This window comes from Anas acuta, chromosome 5 (genome assembly GCF_963932015.1).
Source record: "Anas acuta chromosome 5, bAnaAcu1.1, whole genome shotgun sequence".
In the NCBI taxonomy this organism is placed as follows: Eukaryota; Metazoa; Chordata; class Aves; order Anseriformes; family Anatidae; genus Anas; species Anas acuta.
The window spans coordinates 63,258,975-63,279,622 of NC_088983.1; the positions used below are offsets into that span (position 1 = coordinate 63,258,975).

Genomic DNA, 20,648 nt, shown 5'->3' on the forward strand with positions numbered 1-20,648 from the left:
GCAGTGTACAGATGAATATAATAAATGTGTCCCTCTGCTGAAAGACAGGCTATTCTAACTCCAGCATAATGTTCTGCAGCATTTATAGAGATTCTAGAGGGAGCAAGCATCTGCCTTGAGTCCAGCATAGCTGAGAAGTTCATGGTAATCTGCATTCAGTTTGTAGATGTACTGAAAGATTCTTAGGTGAATAGACTGGCTAGGACCTTTTGGGAATGACATATGACACAAACAGGCGCATCACATTCCTGAATTACAACTTTCATAAGACAACGCATGTCTACTGAGAGATGCATTTTAGCATCTAAAAAACTTTTGTGGATTTTTTTTCCCCAACTTCACTAACATGGAATAAGCCATTCTGTGAAATTAGTTATTTGCAAAATCCTTCCCTAGACTGGAAGAAAACATGCTAAAATAATAGCATAAAACATACATGGTTGGGTACCACAAAGTGGCTCTTATTGTATGGACACATCACACCAGTGTCTCACCTGCTTTTCAGTTTCTTTATCTCATCATCATTTTCACTTTCTTCATGGTCATCATGACTTTCTTTTGGTGTCTCTTCATCTTCTTCCTTCAATTCCTGAAGTTCTTTGGTTTTCTTCAAGCCTTCCTGATAGCTTTAATACAAAAACATTTTTCTTAGTCTAGCCTGCAATATAAACATGTTCCTATGTAAAGAAAAATTAGCTTTACATTTTGTCATGTACAATAGAACAGTGTTGCTACAGCACTCAAACAAGAGAAAAGATGAGCTAAAGACTACGAATATGCCACAGAGCCACACTTCCTTAATAGAGGATTACCTTAGTTCTATTAGTAAATCTTGCAAAAGCAGCAGAGGATTATCTTAGTTATATTAGCAAACCTTATTTTGCAAAAGAAAAAATGTTATAGTCCTTAGCAGAGCACTATGGTACAGTCAATAGGAAAGCTGTAAGTTAAACATTTCTGCTTATCGTTATTTTAATCGTTCTGACCACCTACTCGTGTTTTTTTTTTGTTTGTTTGTTTGTTTTGTTTGTTTGTTTTTGAGAATAGATAGAAATCAATGCAAAAGATAGATGACTTTGGATCTGCAGACGGGGATCCGAACTTCTGTCTCCCTACACATAGTACTAAGTTTTTTGCTTGACATTTGGAAACAATAGATGCCAAAGTTGTTAACTGCCCCAAAACATGCCATGAAAAGCAATTTGCCACACAAACAATATGACTTTACTGAAAAAGTTGATGTCTACTCTTTGTTCATTTCCATGTACACCTTTCAGAATAAGCATTTTAGAAAGTTGTTTTGGATTGTCCTATTATGAATCTGAGTACTACCAACATATGAACATCCATCTAACTCAGAATCTCTAACTTCTCTCCCCCAGATTGGCTAACGTAAATATTGGATGAAAGTGAACAGCCACAATGCAGATACAAGTGATGCTCACTCATGTTGCTTCCCAAACTGCTTTAGTTGTGACCATCTTCTTGGAGCTTATATCAATTATGTTGCTTATTTAGCATTTAGAATCACACTATAAAAAATACATCTGGTAACACATATTTAAGATTTAGTTCACATAAAATATTCCTACCCTTTGTTATATGCTTCCTCTTCTATCTTGGCTTTAGTTTCAGGATTGATCTCATCCAACCCACTCTGTGTTAGTGTAGCAGTTGAGGTTTCACAATCAGGCTCTCCATTAGTCTTTCCACTGCCAAGACAAAAGAAACAGAAAAAGCAAAAACACCACTGATGAAATGTACTGTATTTGGCGTATACTACTGAATAGGAACAATTCAGTTCGTGTGATTCCTGATTCTGTAACGATCAATCCATAAGGATCTCTGAAGAAAAAATGAAGGAAAATCTGACATTTTATAACTTTTTTTTTTTTTAATTCAACCAGTAAGAAATATTAATACTTTTTCTTTTCCTTCAGAATTTCTGTACAGCTTCAAAAGATGATCCAAATCTGTCAGAGTTCTGTTGAACCGTAACAACCACTGGCAATGATTTTGCCATACTTCATAACTTTTGTTTACCCACTTGTTGCATATTTTCAACTTTTGTAAAGTACAGAGATAAAACAAAGACATAAGATTTTTTTTTTACTTTGTCAGCACTAATCTAAAGTATGTGAAAGTCAATATCCTGCACTGATACTGACTTGTGATCTGAATTCTTTTAATTTGCACAATATTTAAAGCATCCTATCAAACTTTAATTCAAATTAGCATTTCAGATATTGTATTGTGACACTGTGAACAGTCTAAACCACCAAAGTAATAGTATTAATAATTTAAAAACATCACTGATTTATTACTAAGTTTTACTTCTGAAACATCAGCAAACAGCTTCCTTAGAATGTGCAACATTTCTTGAAAGAACTAAGTATTTGGAAAGGTGCCTGACAATTTTATTTATGCTTTCTGCACAGATTAGAGATAAGAATGAAGTGTACACACACAAGGGTGTGCAAATGCAAAAAGACTTGTATCCATAATGGTAATAGTTTTCAAAGATCTTTTACAACAGATTGGATATGCTTTCTGTTCTCATCTCAGTATCATGTTTTCATATCATCCACCTTTGTGGATCTTGTTGCAATTTATAGGTCCTAGAAAAATAGGACCTCTACTGTATCTCTATGCTGTACTAAAATTTCAATCCTAGTTCTTTAATTTAGCTGAATGTTTACATTTACATGTATACTAAAAATAATTACTCCTCAATTTAGTCATTGTTTTAACTTCTATAAAATTTTGATGATCTAGCATTATGATGTTATACTTCTTAATTATTTTTTTTTATTCATGTAAATTTCAAAACCTGTATGACACTGGATATCATAGTATTTCAAAATAAAATTCTTACCAGCTGGCCACATGTTGAGAAGGCAAGAGCAGAAGAACTTAAATTACGCTGACAGTAAAATTTAAGAACATGCATACCCAGGGTTGTTCATGGCCAACTTTAGGTACAGCATTAATTAATTCCAGGAAATACATATACACAAGTGGATTTTTTTTTTATTATATGTTATACTCTTAGTTTTGCCAAGTTCTAAAGGTAGGCCTTATTCAAATGTATAATTTCCTGCTGCACCTTTTACTTGATGAGTTGCAATGACTGTTGGATCATAGCAGACTAGATTTAGTTCTGAGACACTGCTTCTAAATTCTTTGTACATTAAAAAAACAAACAAACAAAAAAACATACGATGATAAAATGGTTACCACACCTTGGAATCTACTTGAGTAAATAGTGTGCCACTGATTTCCATACCTTATGCCTTTGTATAATTTCTGTCAGGAAAGATTGAAATTATACCAGTAACAGTTTCATTTCATACTAAGATTCAATAGGTAATGAAATGACCTAGAGAAAACTCACTTCTCTAGAAGTGCTGGCAGAACAGGAGTAGATGCTAGATTGCTCCTTCCATTGCTTGGTGATTCAGACTGTAAGTTGAAAATGAGCAATAAATGCTACATCCATGAATCAATTTCAAATGAGTCTTCAGTAAAATGACAAAGTCAACGTGCTACTTAGGTTTTCCTCCCATACCTACCAGCAAGGTATCTTTAAACAGAATTTTCAAATCACAAAATTAGAATCTCACATTACTCCCTCTACCCACAATAAGCACAATAAACACAGGACTTGAGCACTATAACAATTTTTCTCTGGCGTTCCCTTCTACAGTGTTGTTTTTTTTTCCCCCTCCAAGAAAGTATCCAGTCTCTTTCTTCCTTATATTTTGATCAGTAAACACTAAACAGTAAAATAGTCCCTTACACAACAGAAATTATCTTTGTCCATCCCATTTGTTAGGACATAGTCAAATTTAACCAATTAAAGGGTTTACATTTTTTAGTAACTATGGCTTGGCCCTGTGCAAAGGAATTTTAAACAAAGCCTTGTACCTTTCAACTGTGGGTTTTACTTACGAGGGATTGTGTTGAAGGTATAGGTGAAGCTGTTGGTGACTGACCAGGAATGTTCAAGGAGTTAAATTTAGGAACAACTGCAACACTGACTCGCCTCCGAGGCATATTCTAGGACAAAGAACATTTTTTTTTTTTTCTGTTATGAAACAAAATAGGCCAAAGAAAGATTTTGAAAGTTAAGAGGTATGTCAAATATGTTAATGTCAGCAAGAAGACATTTAAGAGAGTTAGCAGCAAAATTATGGTAAACTGCTGTTAGGTCTGTGAACATCCCCCAGACTTCCTATCTATGAGTGCTTCTATCTTCCTAGTACTATCTGGCATGGCAAGTGCTTAGTGAGAATCAAACTTCTGTACAGGGAAGCTTCACATTTTTTTACTCCACTCTGAAAGCCCAATAACATAAGTGACACAGGAGGCATATTCTAAACTGTCAGTTCTCATGAAAGGCTATTATCTTTGGTTAAGCCAGACACATACTGATACTGGGAAAAATACCAGAAGACTGGAAAATAATGTAGTTACATATGATACTCTTCTCTTGCTATGTACCTGTTACGATATGCTGTCCTCACCGGGATATAATTCTTTTTTTTAGTTTTTATTTTTAATAAAACTACACATTATTACAGAAACAATAACATCCGTTCCCTCCACAAAAGAAGAAAGCTTTCCCCCGCTCATCTTGAGTTGTTAGATATTTATCTAGCATCATGTGACATTGCTTACATTTCCCAAAGACCATGGAAATCCTTCATATGATAAACATATGCTAGCTTTACACAATATAGTATAGCTCAAGTGTAGATCATGTAAGTCTGTAATTCGGTAAGAAGCCAAAAAATTTATCTATGTTATATTAGTAATGAAATCTATGCATCCCACTGAGTAAAAAACCAACAAACCAAAAAAAAAAAAACCACAAGCACATATGACATCTAACATCATCATCTTACTGCATATTTCTAAACATTTCTAAGATTCTGCTCTAGATAACTTGACAAAAAATAAGTTCAACAGGTTTACCAAATACATATATGGGATTGCCTACTCTATGATCCTGGATCTAGACAGGACCAATTTTACCTATTCATTAATGACAGAGGTACACCTAATGTACTCCTAACAAAAGGGAAAATTCTTCCTGCTCAGCACTCGGAAGTGCTAGGAATAAATTAAATATAAAGAAGTACAACCAAAAGAAAAATATGAAAAGAAATACTAGACTCAGTAATGCCTCTGACTAAGTTTCATGATGGTCAAAACAGGACTTAGGTCTCTCAACTGGTTATTTTAGAAGCTTTTAAATAAACTTGGACTCCAGCAACAGGAAGTTTCAGAGAAATAAAATGGTGGTCTCGTTAATGTTATTAATCGGTCAAATTAAAACAATCTGAAATAATCTCCCCTCTCTCAATGCTTTGCCAAGACAAACAAGATATTCTGATGGCAACTGGAAAACAAGCCACACGTAAAAAATTATTATTGACATCTATGATATCATAATTAAGATAATGAAAATGGTATGTTCCTGGAATCCCTCAAATAGAAAGATTTGATCCAGTGTACTGCTTCTTCACTGAATAACTAGAGCAATGCAAAGGACCTAAGCCACTTTCTGCAGCACCGGTATGTGGCCTGGAATATGACTCTTCCTAAATAAATATGTCCCTTTATGATTCACAGCAGGCATTACTGGTATTCCATAGAGTTATCCTTAATCAGACATGTAAAATTACAGAACATTTACACTAGACTACATGAATAATATCGAGAACTAACCATTACTATATTTTGAACACAGACTATAAGATTGAGTGTATGTAGACAAAGAAACTTCACTACATAAAATGTTCACTTAATTTTCTTTGTATTGCAGAAATACCTTTCCAACAGTAAGAGACATGGATCTAGATGAACGAGGTACTCCATCTTCTGCATAAAAACAGGAAAGAATTGTCTTAGAATATATGAGTAATAATATTAATAGAGCCCTTGCTTGCATTTCAAACTCAGACATACTATATTTACTCAATATCTGTAGTGACTGCATATTTATCTGTCATACAGTTCTGGCCTCAATTTCACCTGTAGAAGATATAATAACTTAAAATAAACAGAAACAAACAAACAAAATCAACTTCACAACACACATAAAATAACCATTACTATCCTTACTTTTAGAGAAAAGCCTACTATTTGCCTCCTTATGTAAGTTTTTATGAAAGAAAATATTTGATGTTCTGGCAAGCTAGGAAAGATAAAGTAGCAAAAAAAAAAAAAAAGAAAAAATAAGTATTTTGCAGTAATAAAATTTTGCTATTAACTGTCATTTCAGAGGTAGCTGTATTAAAACCGTGTAAGTTTTGCACATTGCACATTTTCACATATATTAGAGGCCAATAAAAATGTTATTGGATCTCATCAGAATTTAATAAGTGACGGTGATTTTTAAATTACCATACTGTAGCATTAAATATTGCTTATATGACATATTTTAGCTGATATATCTGTAGTCTACTTCTGAAAAGAGGTTTCATGATACATCACTTCTTATCATTAATAGCACTATATATCTCTGTACACAGGCAAGACAAACTTTGTTGTTGTTGTTTTTACCAGATGAACCATAGCTTCTGCTAGAATTCTGATTGGCAAGTTTCTTAAACTCCATTAGCTCAGCATGATCCTTTTCATATGTTCTTTTTAGATTTTCCACATACTGCATCATTACCTCTGTTGCCTTTGACATACGCTTCTCCTAAGGAATAAAGGAGAGGATTACACAAGTTACCTCTACACTTCTCAAACTTACCATTTGCCTTTATGTGCACGACCGCTGTCCAGACTAGACCTGGAATAATTGTTCAGAAGAATACTGATATCTCAAACACTACAAATTCCTAAGTTTATTAGAACACAAACACAAATGCATTAATTTATATCCACAGAAAATCATCAATTATTTTGTCAAATATTTATATATTACCTGTGTGCCTATATGATCAGTTATGTGGTACACATGCTCTTGCTTTCAAACCTTTGAAGGTCTCACTGGCATCAGCTTCGTTACTCCATTTGGCAGAGGTAACAGTTTTGAGCCTAGGAGGGTATTGCTGTGTTGTCACTTATACTTGCTATACAACTAACACAGCTTTTCATAGTTGTCTGACTTCAGCTATTGCCGAGGACAGGTTCTTGAACTAGCTGAGCTTTTTGACCCACAGAAGTTTTCTTTTTTTGCTGCACTGATGTAAAATGTTTCTTGTACTGCAGCTATAATTCTAAATAATATATATGCTCCTATTGTGCACATTATATAGCTTCATGGGTAATCTTTTGTTTGAATTCTATTTCCAGACTGAAAAGGTATCTTTTCTGACGCTATAATAAATGTCTTTAATCTCCCAAAATGACATATAAAATTCAAAGGGCTCATAAAACCTTCCCTATGTCTGGGGAAAAAAGAGAGTAAACACATACAGCGAGGATACATTTGTTAAATGCCAGGATGCTCTTACCTGGCGAACAGCTCCAACCATTTCAGCACGACTAGATAGCCTAGCAGCTAAACGCCGCAGAACAGCAATATCCTCCAATAGCTTCTGGTAAGCTTCTCTGTGTTCATAGTGATGCCACAAATGAGCTGAAGACTGAAATGAAAATACATAAGCCTTGCTCTGATGTCTTGCCACTCTTAGGTCAGATGAGCTGGCCTGAGTCACAGAACCAGAGTAAGACATGTCCAGGCAAAACTACGCACGGATGAGTTCTTAGACAAAGAGGAACACCACCTCTGCCACCAGAGACAAACTAGCGAGTGCTGCTGCTGCTACTGCAGTCTCAGAAAGGGGCTTTGCTGTGTATTGCAGGCACGAGGTTAAAAATGGCTGAGCACACTTGCAAAACTTCTTGTTTTGAAATCAGTTACTAATCATGACTATCTACTTATGAACTTTACAAATACCAAGCTTATTTTAAGTACTACTTAAAAGTGATTCCTGAACTTGCAACATTTTATTTGCTGGGCACAAGGTGTTAAGAAGGCAATTTACATTCTTTCAGATCAAAGACACTTTAACTATACTGAAAATAAATCAGACATTAGAGTCTCAAGAATTCAAGAAGTAAGAAAGTAATAGAAACCAATATGGCCTGTAATTCAAATGGCAATTGCAATTTCTTAACAATTTTTCATCTTTCAGTACACACATTTATGCACGTGATTAATATCATCACTCTGATAGCTCAAATTTAATATTGAAAAGCACTGAAGCATATGGGACGAGTGAAGCAAGAGTGAATTTAGATGTTTTATTAACCAAAGCATTAGTGAACATCTCTTGAATGAATTTGTATTGAATTGAATCAATTTTCTACTTGCAGAAAAGACTAATGCAAGAAATACTGATAAAATTTAGTTCAGACTTACAGACAGACTTAGTGTTGGTTTTTTTTTGTTTTTTTTTTTTGTTTACTTGCTTTTTTTTTTTTAACCAGAGTCAGTTAAGAAATCTCATTTGTAGTGCAAACCTTTGGTGTAGGAACACAGCTCAGAGAATGATAAATTTGGTGCAACAACAAGTACAATGACAAAAATTTCTTAGATTTCCTTATCGCTGAAGCCAGCGTGTTAAAAAATTGCAGCCTAAATTTGACTGTAAGACCTAGGAAGGCATATGAAAATATATGCATGAGGAAAACATGCAGAGATTTCATATTTTCAACTGTTTCTTGGCAAGTGTAAATTGCTTATTTCCTTGAGCAAATCTGAAATTCATGCGAATCAATCCACCTTCTCTTGAAGCTGGGTTTTTGAATAAAACATCAGTTATTACAAGTTTGATTAAAAAACAAAACACTAAATACTGGTCAAGCTCATTAAAACATTTAACATGTGCCTGTCCTATAGAAATGAAGCTAACTTCACACTTGGATAGAAGCAAATCTAGTATGGTACACCTTACACAGGAGCTGCCACATCATTTAATTGTCAGTTAGATTATTCCATTGTAAAGAAAAAAAGCTTTGATATGAAAATGGTAGTTGCCACTTTGTTATAAAGTACCTTTAAAAGCTTGTAAAAGCCAGACTGCAGCTTGTGAACTGAATAAAGGAGAGAAACCAACCTCACAGGAGAGGTGCTCTATTCCTTTGATCATTTCAGATGGCCACCAAGATGACCAAGGGACTGGAGCACCTCTCCTATGAGGAGAGACAGCGAGTTGGGACTGCTCAGCCTGGAGAAGAGGCGGCTTAGGGGTACCTTCTCAACGTATATAAGTACCTAAAGGGAGGGTGCAAAAACAACAGAGCCAGGCTGTTCCCAGTGGTGCCCAGTGCCTGGACAAGAGGCAATGGGCACAAACTGGAACACATGAGGTTCTGTCTAAACATCAGGAAGCACTCTTTTACTGTGCAGTTGATGGAGCACTGGAACAGTTTGCCCAGACAGGGTGTAGAGTCTCCGTCCTTAGAGATCTTCAAAAGTTGCCTGGACAAGGTCAGGGGACAAGAGCAACCTGCTGTTGGTGTCCCTGCTCAGGCACAGGTCTTGGACAAGATGACCTCCAAAGGTCCCTTGCAACCTCAACCATTCTGTAATTCTGTGGAAGCTAATTACATCTACCCCGTGCTGGTAACATGGTCCTTGTTGCCTAATTATGGATTCTTTAACATGTTGAATATAACAAATAGTTGTTATATAAATATGACTAGTTGTTTGCAGTGAATGAGCACTTATTATACATTACTTGAAAAAAATTGTTGGTGTACAAAATATTGTAATTAATAAACCCCTAAGATTTTACAAGTTGTTTCTGTTTGCTCTTTAAACAGGGAAAAAAAGGAACATCCACAAAATATTCCCAAGTGCTTTTTTTTTTTCTTTTCTTCCAGTATCAATTGATCTGTACATGCAGATTTGGAATTCCAGGTGACACAAAGGTGACACAAACTTTGTTTAACTGCATCCTTTCTCACCTGATGTTCTTGATAAAGTAAATGGAAAAAAATATATACGTGTATATTCTCCTAACTATTTCTCAAAGCTATAGCAATACTTCCTTGTAAGGTGCTATTTCAGTTAGAAGCATGCTATCTATACACCTCCTCCTTTTTTGCACAGAACTGTGCACAGCACATAAGTTAACATCTCAGAGATATATTTGTCATTTCAGTTACAAAAAAAAAAGAAAAAGAAAAGAAAAAAAGAATAAATATAACCCGTTCCTAAGACTGCATGTATTCTTTATGCAATCCTCACTCTTTTCTTTCCTATATCACCTTCCATTATCTGCAGTTAAGATCTTCCAAATCATAAACCTCTGGACTCAGGCTTCAGATCATTTCAGTATCTCACCTAGTGAGACACCTGAAGGTTACTGCTGAAGAAGATGGTGTTGCTCAGGAGAGCAGGAATCTGAGCTCAAATTGCAGTTCTGCATGTTAGTAGTTTTGTCACAGGCTTCTTCCAAGAATTGAATCTCAAATTTATAGAATTTGAAGCAGGGCAGGGCAACTTCCTGTATGCACTTTCAGGAACAGTGGCCCGCCCTGGCAGAAAATGCTCTGTCAACTGTAGAGGGTTACATAATGAGCTCAAGCAGCACAGAATGAAGTTTTGTGGCTGAATTTACAGTGAGTATAAGCAAGCCCAGTCACACATTTCAAATGTGTGCGCACTTGAATGTGTGCTAGAGTTCAGAGAAGTATTTATTGTTTTCTTACCGTAATGGCTGCCTTAAAGTTTTCCAGTTCCTTCTCAGCATTCTCTTCAGTAAGATTTCTCTCTCTCTCTGCTTGATTAATTCTAGATTCCAAGGTATAACTATCATTTCTAAAGGCCAAGGAAAGCTGCACAAAGACATTCTATTTGGATTTAAAGAAAAAAAATGAAAGCATTTTTAAATAAGTCCCGCTGTACTGTAATTTCCAGTAACAACTTTTAAATAAGACATTTAACAAGCTTCAGTACTTAAATAAATATTGAAATAGAAAACTGAAAATATTTAAAAAGCAGATTTAAAAAACAAAATCACTCCTCTTTGCTTCCACTAAAATAATAATGGCTAATACTAATACATGAAGGCTTCTCTGGAAGTTCAGTACAGCAGAAACACAACGACGGAAGCAGCCTACCACAAGTATCAGAATCACTATGAATCTGTTTTCTAGCTGGACTTCCTCCAAGGGTCCCCAAGGTTTTTAAACAGATAGTCTGTGCAGAGGAAATCCAGGGATGAGCTCACCATTATCATTGTTCTACCTAAGGGATAAACATCTACCACCAAAGGCAAAAGATTAAGTGCTAACGTTTCTATTCTCTCAAACCACGCTTTTACAGATCGTTTCTTTCTTTACCAGATGCATTTATTGCTTAGGATTAATACTTCGTGAGGAATGAGTCACCAATAGCTCCATTTGATTGCACCTATGTAAATAAATATTCTTCACTGGTACATAAAAAAAAAAAAAAAAGAAGCAAAATACAAAAAAACAAAGCCACCTAGATAATGAGCAACCTATAAACAATTTCTTGGCTAGAACTGACAAAGTAAAAAATACATCAACTGCAAAATACAATTGAAAATCATACCTAAGCTCCTATTGGCCAATGGAAAAAAAAAAAAGGCAATAAACTAATGTGGTTTCTGGGCTCAGTTTCAATTTTTTCTTGGTTTTATCATATCTATAATATTTTAAGAAGTAGAAACAACATTATTATAAGATCTTTATTACATATAAATTTATTGCAATAATTTACAAAACAAATGTATATGCTATTAGAAAGAATGCACAAACATTTTTACTTAATTTAAGTCTTTTAACTGTTTATGTTGTCTGGGGCAATTTCCCATACCACATAAAAATGTTGTTTGAGTTGAGTGGTAGCCACTTAAAATTGAGGCACGTGAAATTAAAGACAAATTTTAATTAGTTATAATCCTGGTTATGCTCCTGATTTAACTACAGAATAAACATATTAAGGGATAAAATTCACTCTGCATCACTGAAAGCTGTTAAATGAATTTTAATCAAGAGTTACAGCTTGTGTTATTTAGAAGCTTAGACAAGAACATATAGCAATGGTACATTTGGTGCCTAAACCTACCATTTTAAGAACACACTTACCTCAACTTCTTTTTCAGTAAGCGGAGGGGAGCTAGAAATGAGAACAAAGAAATTAAGATTTTATTAGGTTTGTCTCTTAAAACAAATCTATTGAAATATTGAACTGAAAATAACAGAAGCACTTGCCTTAAATATTTTATGGTTTCTTTTTGTCAAATCTCAATTTAATTAATTAAAATTTTCTTTTAAGGGCTGAAGTCCACTTTTTTTTTTTTTTTTTTAAGCAACTGCACAGTATCACTTAAGTATTGATAGAAATATACCAAAGTTTCTGTCAAGTGCAAATATTTATGTATGTTTGCGCTATGTTGTGGCAAATTCCAAGCACAGGAGCAAGACAGAAATTACCCTTTCGGAGTTGCAGGTGATCTACTAGATTTGGGATTATTAACTTCACCTATTTTCCTTCTTTTAACAGCTGAAACCTCATGATGATGATCACACAAAATCACAGATGGGTAGAATTCAAAACCCAGCTCCCTGTGTACAGTACCAACTTGCTTTAGCTGTTTTGTTAGAAGTTTGCAAACTTAGCTAATTGTTGTAAGCTGACAGTGAATGACATTGAGAAAACAGGTGCTTCAGTTTTATCATTTTTCTACCCAAGTATGATTACTAACTGTACAAAAATTAGAGAAAGTTACCAAAAAGTGGTTTCATAGCAGACCATAAAAGAAATGAGATAGAGAACAGTATATTGCAAGATCTCACTTTAAGGCAGTCATCCCATGTGTTTGAATTTACAGGTTCTTATTCCCTGCAGTTCTTCCCATACTGCAGAGAGCTATTCAATTTTATGCAAGTGAAGAAAAAACATCTGCAAGGAATGAAAGGAGTTGTATACACAAATCCTAGTGCATGCCAGTGACAGAAGTTGAGATTGACATATCTATCATGCACTGTACAGTTTCAGGTATTAGTTGTCATATTGGCTGCAACATTAAACCCTAACGTAAAAGTCAATACACATGGCATCAATAAGCAGTCAATTTTTCTTGGTGGATAAAATATATCGATACTTAAAGTAGTGACTAGAAGATGGGAGGTCAATATGCTCTGTGTATTGGAAAACCATTTTGTTTCTAAAGCAATAGTATTCATATCACTTACTGTTATTCTAAAAGGAAATCTACCAGAAGGAATGGTCCTTCTTTCTAGAAGTTCAGGAGTATTGTTTTGATCTCTAATATGCCTTTTTTTTTTTTTTTTTTTTTTACAGTTCTATTTCTCTCAAAGAAAAGGCTTATGCAGAAATTTGGAAGAATCTGAATTTGCAGGCAAGTTCAACTAAGCAGGCAAAATGACAAACTTAATCTCACTGAAAAATCATCACTTGCAGATAAACTGCTGAATTGTCTCATGTCTAAATTTTACCATATGAAAACGTTATCAGGCCTCAAGAGATACTAACCCTTTCACTATGATTTTATTTCTGCAACAGCAAAACTGGAAACCAGGATTGGACAGGCTAGTGACAAATTTGTATAAAAATTTATTTATAGTATAGTATATAGTATATATTTATAGTAAGTTTCAGACTTTTGAAGTAGAACTTAGAAACTCATTTTTAAGTTTGTCAGCTACTCAAAGTTGGTGCACTCCCCAAACTATTTAGAAAATCTGTCACACATTTTAAGATGCAACACTTTCTCTACATATGTGGACCCCCCCTGAATGGAACTTAATAAAGGGAGTTCACTGAAAACCATTAGTATGCCTTTCCCAAATCATGTCTTGCTACTTCTAAAGAGCTTTTACCTTCCTGGAAGAGATTTGTGCACGCGTAGTTTTCGCAGCAATACATCAGGAATGCTGGGCATAACATCAGAGCTATTCTTTGTCTCTTCCTCTTCAGTGGGAGAGGGGAGAGGTGAAGGGCCTAAAGACATTTGCAGATAAAAATCTTTTTAATGTTATTTGAGAAGGTATGTATTAAAAATGAAGTCATCATCTCACAATCTAGTAGGACCTAACCTAAGCATAGTCTTTAAAAAGTCAGTGAGGATTTCATCCCACCTCTGCCGGGAACAGAAGTGGGGCAACAAGAATAGGTTCTTCACCCCTTAATGCATAATGTTACCTCCTTTACTGAGTGAGGATGCATCACTCACTCCTCCTGTCTTCCCTTTGAACAGAGGCAACAGAAGTAACCATTACAACTGTCATTCTTTATCTAGATAGACTGAAGTAATTTGTGCTCTGACAGTCTCTAATGCACTGAAAATTAACAATTGCATTTTTTTCTACAATTCACACTGCATCCAAATTCATTAGGGGAACATCTAGCATTTTTGCATGTGTATTTTAGCAGTACAGTTAAATCATTTCTGAAAATTTTAGCTTAAATTTCATAGAGTAGTCATTTTATAAGGCTTTCAATGTCACCTGCCAATAATATTTCTATTATAATACACTAAAGATTTTATGCACCACTTATGATGAACCTACAGCACGTACTTGTTCACACTGTATTTTCTTTGAAACAGAACTAAAAGGTAGCAATTGTGTTCTCTACTTGTGTTACTTTCATAAGGACCAAGATATGTCTGAATTATCTGTTTTTTAAATTCATTTTATTTAACTTTTACTTTAATTTTATTTAATTTCATATATAATATTTACCTTATCCTCTCCTCTTGCCATAATTTAATGAAGGACTCTCCTGTAGGAAAGTCAGGATCCCCAGTTAGATCAGAGACCTGGGAAGATACCTTTGCCCAGGCTTCTTGTTCATTTAGCATAACAGACAGATTCTTAGATGTTCATAACTGTGTGAAAAATCTCAGATTTTTTCAAGGTGGAGAACATTATCATGAAAAGCAGAAAAGAACAGTAGGTTCTTCCTATTTCCAGCTACGTTTAAGTTCTGTGCATTTCTTCTACATTTAAAAGTCTAATTATTTTCGAACCATTGTGTATGTCCTCATAGAAGCACAGCCTAACACCACAAGGTCCCTAGCCTAACACAGCTCACTTATCTAGACTTCTGTAGATGCACGGCTGTGTTTACTAAGATATTCACAATAACTTGGCATTAATAACAAAACATGGTGGAGCCAGTATACTTGATTCATAATAGTAATAATGAAGTAGCTGGCTACTTGCTATTGTTCAAGCAAATTTACAACTCCACTTAAAAAGAAAAGGTGGCTTTTATGACAATGTAAGGAAGTAAGTCTCCCTAACAAACAAGCTAAGGATTTGACCCCTCACTTGCCTTAACAAGGGTTTGACCTTCAATGTGCTGACTATCATTTATATGAGTAGTAGACTTCAAAACGTTCATGATACTCAAGAGTTCTTGGTTGAAAAGCTGGATAAAATAATGCTTAGTTTTTCATAATGTTTTCCTCTCAGAAGGTTCAGATTTGCCCAAATTATTTAACAGACCGGTAAAATGGCAACTATTTTACAATTTCAAAAAAGGCCCGCTAAATAATTTCTGGGAAATGTACTAGCAGAGCGACAGGAATAATACTACCACGTATGAAAATCCAAAGATACAAACTGTAATAACAGGTAGAGGACAAGAAGCATGTTTTCATCTTGTCTCACTCAAACGGAAGATGAGACTGTTTTCAGAGGTAACATGAAGTGTAATATCTCAGCCATCTCCCCGTGTAACAGAAGCTTTGAGGTCTTGTGAAACAGTCCCAGATCATGCAAACCATCACCTCTCACATTGCATCCTTCCATTCCTGCTCCCCATGCATGAACCATACAGGGCAAAGGGCATGCTACTGGCTGTTGGATCAGAAGATGCATTCCTCTTTTTCCCAAGCCTAATCAACAGCCAAATCCAAAAACATTACTAGTTTTACTGGTCTCTCAATCACCATTTACTACCCTCCTCCATGACTGCTTCAGTACATTTAGTATTATAATTGAAAAAAAATAAGAAACGTTTCATTTTCTGTATCAGTTAATTATGTTAAAAAAATTAATTGTGTAACAAAGACACACTCCTTTTGTGGTACTGCACCTTTTTCCTGTTCAGCTGCTTCACTAAGTTCAGGAAGTTTAAGTCCAACTAAATTTTGATTTCTCAGCAAAATATGCTCCTGTTAAGAAAAACAGTAACATTTACAAGTAACTTAACTAGAAATATCAATATAAATATACCTGACAAATGAACACTAAATAAAACATTCACTTTAGTTAATAAACATACTGGAGATATTTACATGAAGTTATAGTTATTACAATATCAGTATCATGTATTTCAAATTTCATACATGCATTACTTAGCAAAAATCCTGGTCATTTGAATAAAGATTTACAACATGGGCCCCTTACTCGAGTACAAAAAGGGAGTTTTAGTAAATGAATGTGAAAAAAACATAGTAGCAAGCTAGTGTTCCAGAAAGGAGAAAGTACAGAAGATCAGGTATCAAAGATTTTGCCACCTTATGGACTTATTAGGATTTACTCACACCAAAGCTGGGTATGCTAGTAGACACAAGTTAATATTTCACTGTTACTGTACCACTATTCCCTACAGGTAGGGAAGAACACAGTCTTCAGGATTACACATCATTATCTTTTCTTCTTCTATCATTTCCTACTTCACAAATTTAAAATATATTTGAGAATATGAAACACCTACTTTTGTTTATAAGTAAACAACTCCAACTAGTCAGAGCTCAAATCCTGCATAACTAGAATTACATGCCACCTTGTATTAATTTTCTGATTCTGTTTACAGCTACGAAAACACTCAGTCACATGGCTCAGGTGCCTCTATATGAACATTTCCAGTACATATATAGTAAGAATGTGTGTTATATAAACAAGAAAAGATGAATAACCAAGGTGTCATTCCCAAGCACTACAGTGGAAAGGAAGTAACCAAAGTGCGGAATTTGAGGTCCTCAGAATTGTCAGCCCTGTATTTGTCTTAAAGTATTAACTAGCGGAGGTTGAAAAAAATATTATGATGTTAAGGGAAGGAACTACTAGTTCTCTCCTTTTTAAAGGTCCTATACACATCAGTTGCTGCATCATTCCATGCTATTTCTACTTTTTTTAATACAGGAGTTAATTCTTAGGGTTTAATTATTTCAGACAAAGTTCTTTTTGACAATCATTTAAGACAATTATTTAGCAAGAGATTAATTTACAGATTTCAGAGTCCAATACTGTCCTTTAGGAGGCTGACAGATTTGCACCATGTTAGAACTTGGAACTTTAAGTCTGCTTATCTGCTCTCAGGGGCACTCAGTTCAAAAACTCTGGGCACATTTTCTGAGGATGTTCAATAAGCAAAAATGTATGCTAAAAACACTTCCTGTCCTTTGAGATCTTGTAAATGTAACAATATTGCAAAGGCCTGTAGTCTTGAATGACAGGACAACTACCCTTAGAAGGGACAATACCGAGAGGTATTGTCCACAAAACACAAAACAACTCAGCTGAACAAAACAAAAATGATTTTTAAATCCAAAGAAAACTTACAAATAGTAAAAGACACAAGGTCTTGTAAGCCCTTACAAGAAAGTATAACAACCATCTCAACTTCAAATTAAAGCTTTCTGTTTATACATAGGTCTCAACCCTTTCACACAGAAATCAGCCAGTTAGTATTTTGTCTCTCTGGTTCTGAGGAAAATTCCGAAGGAACAGAAAAGCGTTGTACAGGGAAGTAAAGGAAGTGAAAGAGCATAAGTGACCCCTTTAAAGAGAATATTGTTACATCCTCAGGAAGGAAAGATTCTTCAGATTTAAAAAACTCTTTAGAAACCAAAATAGATCATTTTACTGCAAAGTATGTTTTACAAATGACGTGGCTGTTAATCAACTGCTTCCTGTTTATAGTTCACATAAACTGTGCAAAAATGACTTATCATGTTTTATACTCACCTTTCTCTCACAATGAAAGCAATTAGTGTTTCCTTGACACCAGTACTACAATTTGTCTTTCCTGAAGACAAAACCCCCTATGTGCAAGAGCACATGCACAAGGAGACAACAGTGCAGTTGAAGCCTATTTGACAAGAACTAGGAAATAGTAATTCCATGGTGTTTAGTTACAGGTTTCGATTTACTAAAGTTGGAAAGGAAAACTGATACAATATTGTATTTATTTTGCTGAAATTGTTTGCCATTATATTAGAATACATTTTTTGAAATGGTAAAAATAATGCTAGCAAGTTGAAAGTTTAGTAAGATGCAAAAGTAACTTTAAAACAGGATACAACTGATAACTAGGACTCACCTCTCTGAGCTTTGTCAATTTCTGCATTCGAACAGGCTGAACTTGGATTTGGAGGTCTTTGAATGCTTTAAATTGATTGCTGGATTTATTACCACCAAAGCTTTTCTCTTCCTCAGATGGTAGTTTTAAAGGTGTTTTATCTTTTTGTCCAGGCTCCAAGCTATCCCATGATACAGCTCGTAGTAGAGGAGGACGCAGCCCACATAGTTTAAATTCTGGTTTACAAGAAACTTTATGGTCCCTCATTTCTGGAACAGGAATTTTTAGTTTGGGGTCTGTATTTCCCATTCCTGGTAAATAGGTTCTTAAAGGAGCATCGTTTTCTTTTGCTTTCTTGAGGAATGATTTTGCAAGTTCTTTTTCACAAACATTCACGCAAGTGTTAAGAGACATTCTGCCACCATCACTGCCTGAAGGGGAGCATTTGGACAAAGTATCTATATGCTTACATGGATCAAAGTTTTCTTTTTGTTCTGTCAGGTTTTCTTTGGAGTTTTCAAAACCAGCAGAGCGTGGAACCAGCCTTCCCTGAGAAATCTTCCTTTGATCATTTGGCCTTCGATCCGTTAATCCTTTAGCAGCATTCTGAAAGTAGAGAGACACATATAAAACAGAGAAACAAGAGTGGATTTCTCTCTTCCCCTGCTCTGATGATGGATTTTCCCCGTATAGAGTCATTTTCATTGATGTTTGCCTTTAAACACGTGCTTTTGACAATGGAAATAATTTTTGAAAGGCACTTGAAAGAACACTAAATTGGAATTCTCTGAACACTTGAGATAACATTCTCCTATTCCAGAAGTACTCATAGTGCTAGGATTCTCATCATCATAATGTAAGGTTTGCCCAAGTATACACCTTGAGCCCTATACCTTACAGCACTGTTAATTTCCAATTTTTTTGATTTGACTTTTTTTTTCTTGTTAGTTCCTGACCTCCCAAGGAAAAAAATATGGTTTTGTACACAAAGTTAAAACATACTAATCTCTCTCCGTGTTTGTCATGTTTCCACGTTCATTTCTAGTTCCCTTCGTGCTGGGGTTTTTAGTTTAATATAATTTAGTACTACTAAAAAGTCCCATTAATATGTACTTCATTACTCTGACCACCAATCCATACTTTCTTCTGTTATATTGTTCCCTGGGATTAATAATTTGCACTGTTCTATTGAGTGCACAGGACTTCATTATCACGCAGCTTTAACAGGCTCTAAATTACAGCTTTCAGGGGTGGGGAAGGGAGGTAGAGACATGTTACTCATTCTGCCCTCACTGTGATACAGCAAGATGCAGAGACAACTGAGGCAGATGTATAGAATAAATGCATGCAAGCGATTCAAAATCTTTCTCCGTGTGCATTACCATAGGTTATAATTGTTTGCAATCTCCAGAAGAGAATTGGCAAAACAATGTGTGCCTGTTTCTTGGTTACTCTGGTACAGAATCTAAACTTTTGTCTAAGGACACTTGTATCAGTATGTTAAGGCAGCAAACAAATGTAACTTGCGGGCTCTGCTCTAATTATATTGCTACTCCTCCCCTTTGTAGTTACTGCTCCAAAGTTGTGCTGAAATGTGTGTATATATATGTGTGTGTGTGTATAAGTGAATTAGGCAATGCTTTGTGTGTATGTGTGTGTGTGTGTGTGTGTGTGTGTGTGTATGTATACACACACACACACACACAAAGCATTGCCTAATTCACTTAAGAGAAAATCTCTTTAAAGGGACGTCAGACCATCTGATGTTACCTAAACCAAGTTAGGAAGCATTCACCTAAGATGCTCCCCCAATAGACATGTAGATTTGTACCATCCTATCAGTGGTATGGAACATTAAGTACAGTAACCTCTTCTGCTAAATTAAATGGGTCTGGAAGAAGACATCTGCCTAAAACACCAGTGTACATTGAAATGGCCACAGTAGGTTTTTTTACTTGAATTCTGAAGGTACTTAGTGTATTGATTTTGATGAAGATAAAGCAGGAATGAGAATGTATTCATAGCAGGACACAGGATAGCTGTAGCCCATTTTTCACCACTATATTGGCAGGTGCTTTGAAATTTCCCAACTCAGTATTGTTTTTTTCTTAGTTCAGTATTACTTTTCTGTTCACTTAGTAAAGTTTTTAGCCTTTTTAGCTGCACAAGTCAGTCATGTGTGCTTAGAAAAAACAACAGATTTTGTACAACACCATATCAAACACTTACCTCTGAAGTTTGCCTCTCATCTTCTTTCACAGTTCTGTTATTCTATCAAAAAAGGTAAGAAAGAAGTGTATGTCTTACAAGATTTTCTTTGACATCTATGCTGCATTATATACAAATACTAATAGATGAATTTAAATATTTT

At 35.1% G+C, this 20,648-nt stretch overlaps 1 protein-coding gene across 29 annotated transcripts in view; it reads right to left on the minus strand.

Annotated features, from left to right (window-relative positions):
- The window catches only part of IRAG1 (inositol 1,4,5-triphosphate receptor associated 1), a 103,761-nt gene that overhangs the window by 4,056 nt on the left and 79,057 nt on the right, over positions 1–20,648 (minus strand). For all 29 annotated transcript variants that reach the window (XM_068685319.1, XM_068685329.1, XM_068685324.1 and 26 more), the window contains 13 exons: positions 20,507–20,548; positions 18,299–18,883; positions 16,067–16,145; positions 13,843–13,963; positions 12,085–12,115; positions 10,681–10,821; positions 7,473–7,604; positions 6,571–6,712; positions 5,837–5,886; positions 3,952–4,059; positions 3,395–3,462; positions 1,593–1,712; positions 495–626 (listed from right to left, as the gene is read on the minus strand). In XM_068685319.1, coding sequence (XP_068541420.1) covers positions 495–626; positions 1,593–1,712; positions 3,395–3,462; positions 3,952–4,059; positions 5,837–5,886; positions 6,571–6,712; positions 7,473–7,604; positions 10,681–10,821; positions 12,085–12,115; positions 13,843–13,963; positions 16,067–16,145; positions 18,299–18,883; positions 20,507–20,548 — 1,751 coding nt within the window. The remainder of the gene's footprint in view (positions 1–494; positions 627–1,592; positions 1,713–3,394; positions 3,463–3,951; positions 4,060–5,836; positions 5,887–6,570; positions 6,713–7,472; positions 7,605–10,680; positions 10,822–12,084; positions 12,116–13,842; positions 13,964–16,066; positions 16,146–18,298; positions 18,884–20,506; positions 20,549–20,648) is intronic.